General features: G+C 47.0%; 1 protein-coding gene across 8 annotated transcripts in view; it reads left to right on the top strand.

The window, feature by feature from the left end:
* The window catches only part of LOC147032039 (islet cell autoantigen 1-like), a 146479-nt gene that overhangs the window by 11667 nt on the left and 132312 nt on the right, over positions 1–2500 (top strand). Inside the window, exon 2 of one of the 8 annotated variants that reach the window (XM_085869313.1) lies at positions 1–1585. This exon is cut by the window's left edge and continues 925 nt beyond it. The exons of the other annotated variants lie outside the window; for them this stretch is intronic. Coding sequence (XP_085725439.1) covers positions 1–1348 — 1348 coding nt within the window. The 3' untranslated portion in view covers positions 1349–1585. Of the gene's footprint in view, positions 1586–2500 lie in introns of those variants that run through there. 8 annotated transcript variants of the gene reach the window in all.

The following is a 2500-nucleotide window of genomic DNA, read 5'->3' as shown; positions in this document are numbered from 1 at the left end:
CTGGGATTCCAAGCTGATGCCAGACCTAACTGGAAGAGACAAAGTTGACAGGCTGCCAATTCTGGTCACTGGGAATGGTGTGTCAAAAATCCTGGCAATTCCGATGCTGAAAGACTCCAAGGCGGAAGAAACAGCCGCGGTCATCTTTTCAACAGTTAAGGAGTGGAACCTGATTGGACTTGTCAAAGGGATGTGTTTTGACACGACAGCTGTTAATACTGGAATCCGGGGTGGGGTCTGTGTTCGTATTGAAAACATCCTTGATCATCAACTTCTTTATTTTGCGTGTCGGCACCATGTCTTAGAACTTGTTTTGGAAGCAATTTACTCTTCTTCGGTCGATGAAGCATCCCGAGGGCCAGACATCACCTTATTCCAAACCTTCCGGGACTGCTGGCTCCATTTTAATTTCACGCAGTACTTGACTGCTGCTGATGATGCAAGCACAGCCACCGATATCCATCCATGGGCCAATTCTGTCATTCAGCATGCCCAAGAGCTTCTGAAGCAGAAGCATCCCCGAGACGACCACAAAGAACTTCTCCAACTGACGATCATTTTCCTTGGAGGCGTCCCTTCTGGACATCAGGTTCCAACATTCAGGGCACCTGGCGCCGTTCACCGAGCGCGTTGGATGGCTCGTGCAATTTACTGCTTCAAGATCTGGATGTTTCAAGGGCAGTTCTCGGATTTTCTCACTAAACGCGCGTCATCATCCCGCAGTACATGTCGCACAGAACGCCTGTTTAGCGGGATCAAGCAGGTCTGTCTTTTTGTTGCTAAGCACTATATCAGGGCCTGGTTCGACGCTCGAAATGCTGCTTCTGCGCCAAAGAATGACCTCCAGCTCCTTCAAGCCCTCCATTCCTTGAATCATGCTGCATACAAAACAATGAGCCGCCATCTGTGGTACCTGAGCGAAGTTAACGTCAGCCTTGCACTCTTTGATGACAACTTAGATTCGTCAGAAAAGATCGCCATGGTAATAAACATGAAGGACGTGGAGGGTTCAGAGGATCCATCTCGACGAGTCTGGCTTCCCAATCCAGAGGGAAAGAAGCTGTCTGTCCTCTGCTCCTCCCAAACTAAAAATCTCTTTACACTCCTCGAGCTGCCAGAAGACTTTCTCGAGGAAAAGGATCCATCAAACTGGAAGAGCTTTGAATCCTACGTCAAAGCAAAGCAGAGGGTTGACTCTTTGAACGTCGTGAATGATGCGGCCAAACTCAAAGATTTCACGAAAGCTGGTCGAACAAGAGATGAGGCTCAAGTGCAGTACCTTGTTCAAGTGATGGAGGATGACCGACGGAAATACCCAAAGGCCTCAAAGGAAACTTTGATTTTATAAAGGCATATTATTTACTTTTCAGGATAATTCTTTTTAATTGTTTTCATCAAAAGAGATTTTCATTTTAATTTAGCCATGTTGCACTAATGGAGAAGGATGTCAAGTGCCTGCACAAGTCCTAAATATTATTTAATCTTAATAAAACTTGGAAGATTTTAGCTTTGCATAAAACCTCACCATTTGGAAGGTTCTGCAAACTTCTATTGCAAATTTGAATTTTTACCATAGCAGCTAAAAGCGCCCTAAATATGTATGTATATATATATATATATATATATATATATATATATATATATATATATATATATATATATACATATATATATATATATATTGTTGTGGTTACCAAATTCGCAAACCACCATTCAGGTCCCTTAGGTGAGGTATCTCGGCAAGTATATGTGTAGTTAGGCCCAAACCCGTTGTCTAGTGGGAATACATGTCATTTATGCGTGCTGCGACTCTTCAGGATAGCCGTTTTTCTTTTACTATCTTTATTTTGGACCAACCGCCATGATTACCACCACAACCACAACATCAACCACCAACCACAACGCCGCTTCACCACAACCGCCACGACCTTCCCGTCACACCTCGCAACCGTCGCATCGCCACCGTTCTTGCCCCGCTGTGGGTACCGGTGTTGGACTCGTGCAGGGCGCGCGTCGAACAGCGTGTACAAAATCACGGATTTTGTGCTTCAAAAACGGATCAAAAACGACACGCCCACTTTTTGCCGTCCAATCGGTGAGCGAGGGGCGATTTGGCCCCGCCTCCAGGACGATCGATATATGCAAATTTGTGGATCAAAAAGCCTTCACGCCCACTTTTTCTCGGGCCAATGGGGAGCGAGGTGAAAGGTCAAAGGGAGGGGGTCAAAGGCGAAGCTACGGGAGGATAAAAGGACCGTGTTCGTCAGTCGGAGAGTAGGAGAGTCCAAAGAAGAGTCGGTCGGAGAGTCAAGAAGAGTCGGAGAGTCAGAAGAAGAAAAGAGTCGAGAGTCGGAGAGTCCAGAGGCGGAGAGTAGGAGAGTCGGAAGCAGAGGGTCAAGACTTCGCGGGCGGTGGAGCTGCTCGTCGTGTGCGTTGGAGTCGGAACGGAGGGGACGAGCTGTGGAAAGGCGGCGACACCAGACGAGGGGGTGCTCGCGTC

Source organism: Eptatretus burgeri, chromosome 2 (genome assembly GCF_056783735.1).
Source record: "Eptatretus burgeri isolate ZD-2024b chromosome 2, Ebu_testis_v1, whole genome shotgun sequence".
NCBI lineage: Eukaryota > Metazoa > Chordata > Myxini > Myxiniformes > Myxinidae > Eptatretus > Eptatretus burgeri.
This window is presented reverse-complemented; position numbering and strand designations above follow the sequence as displayed.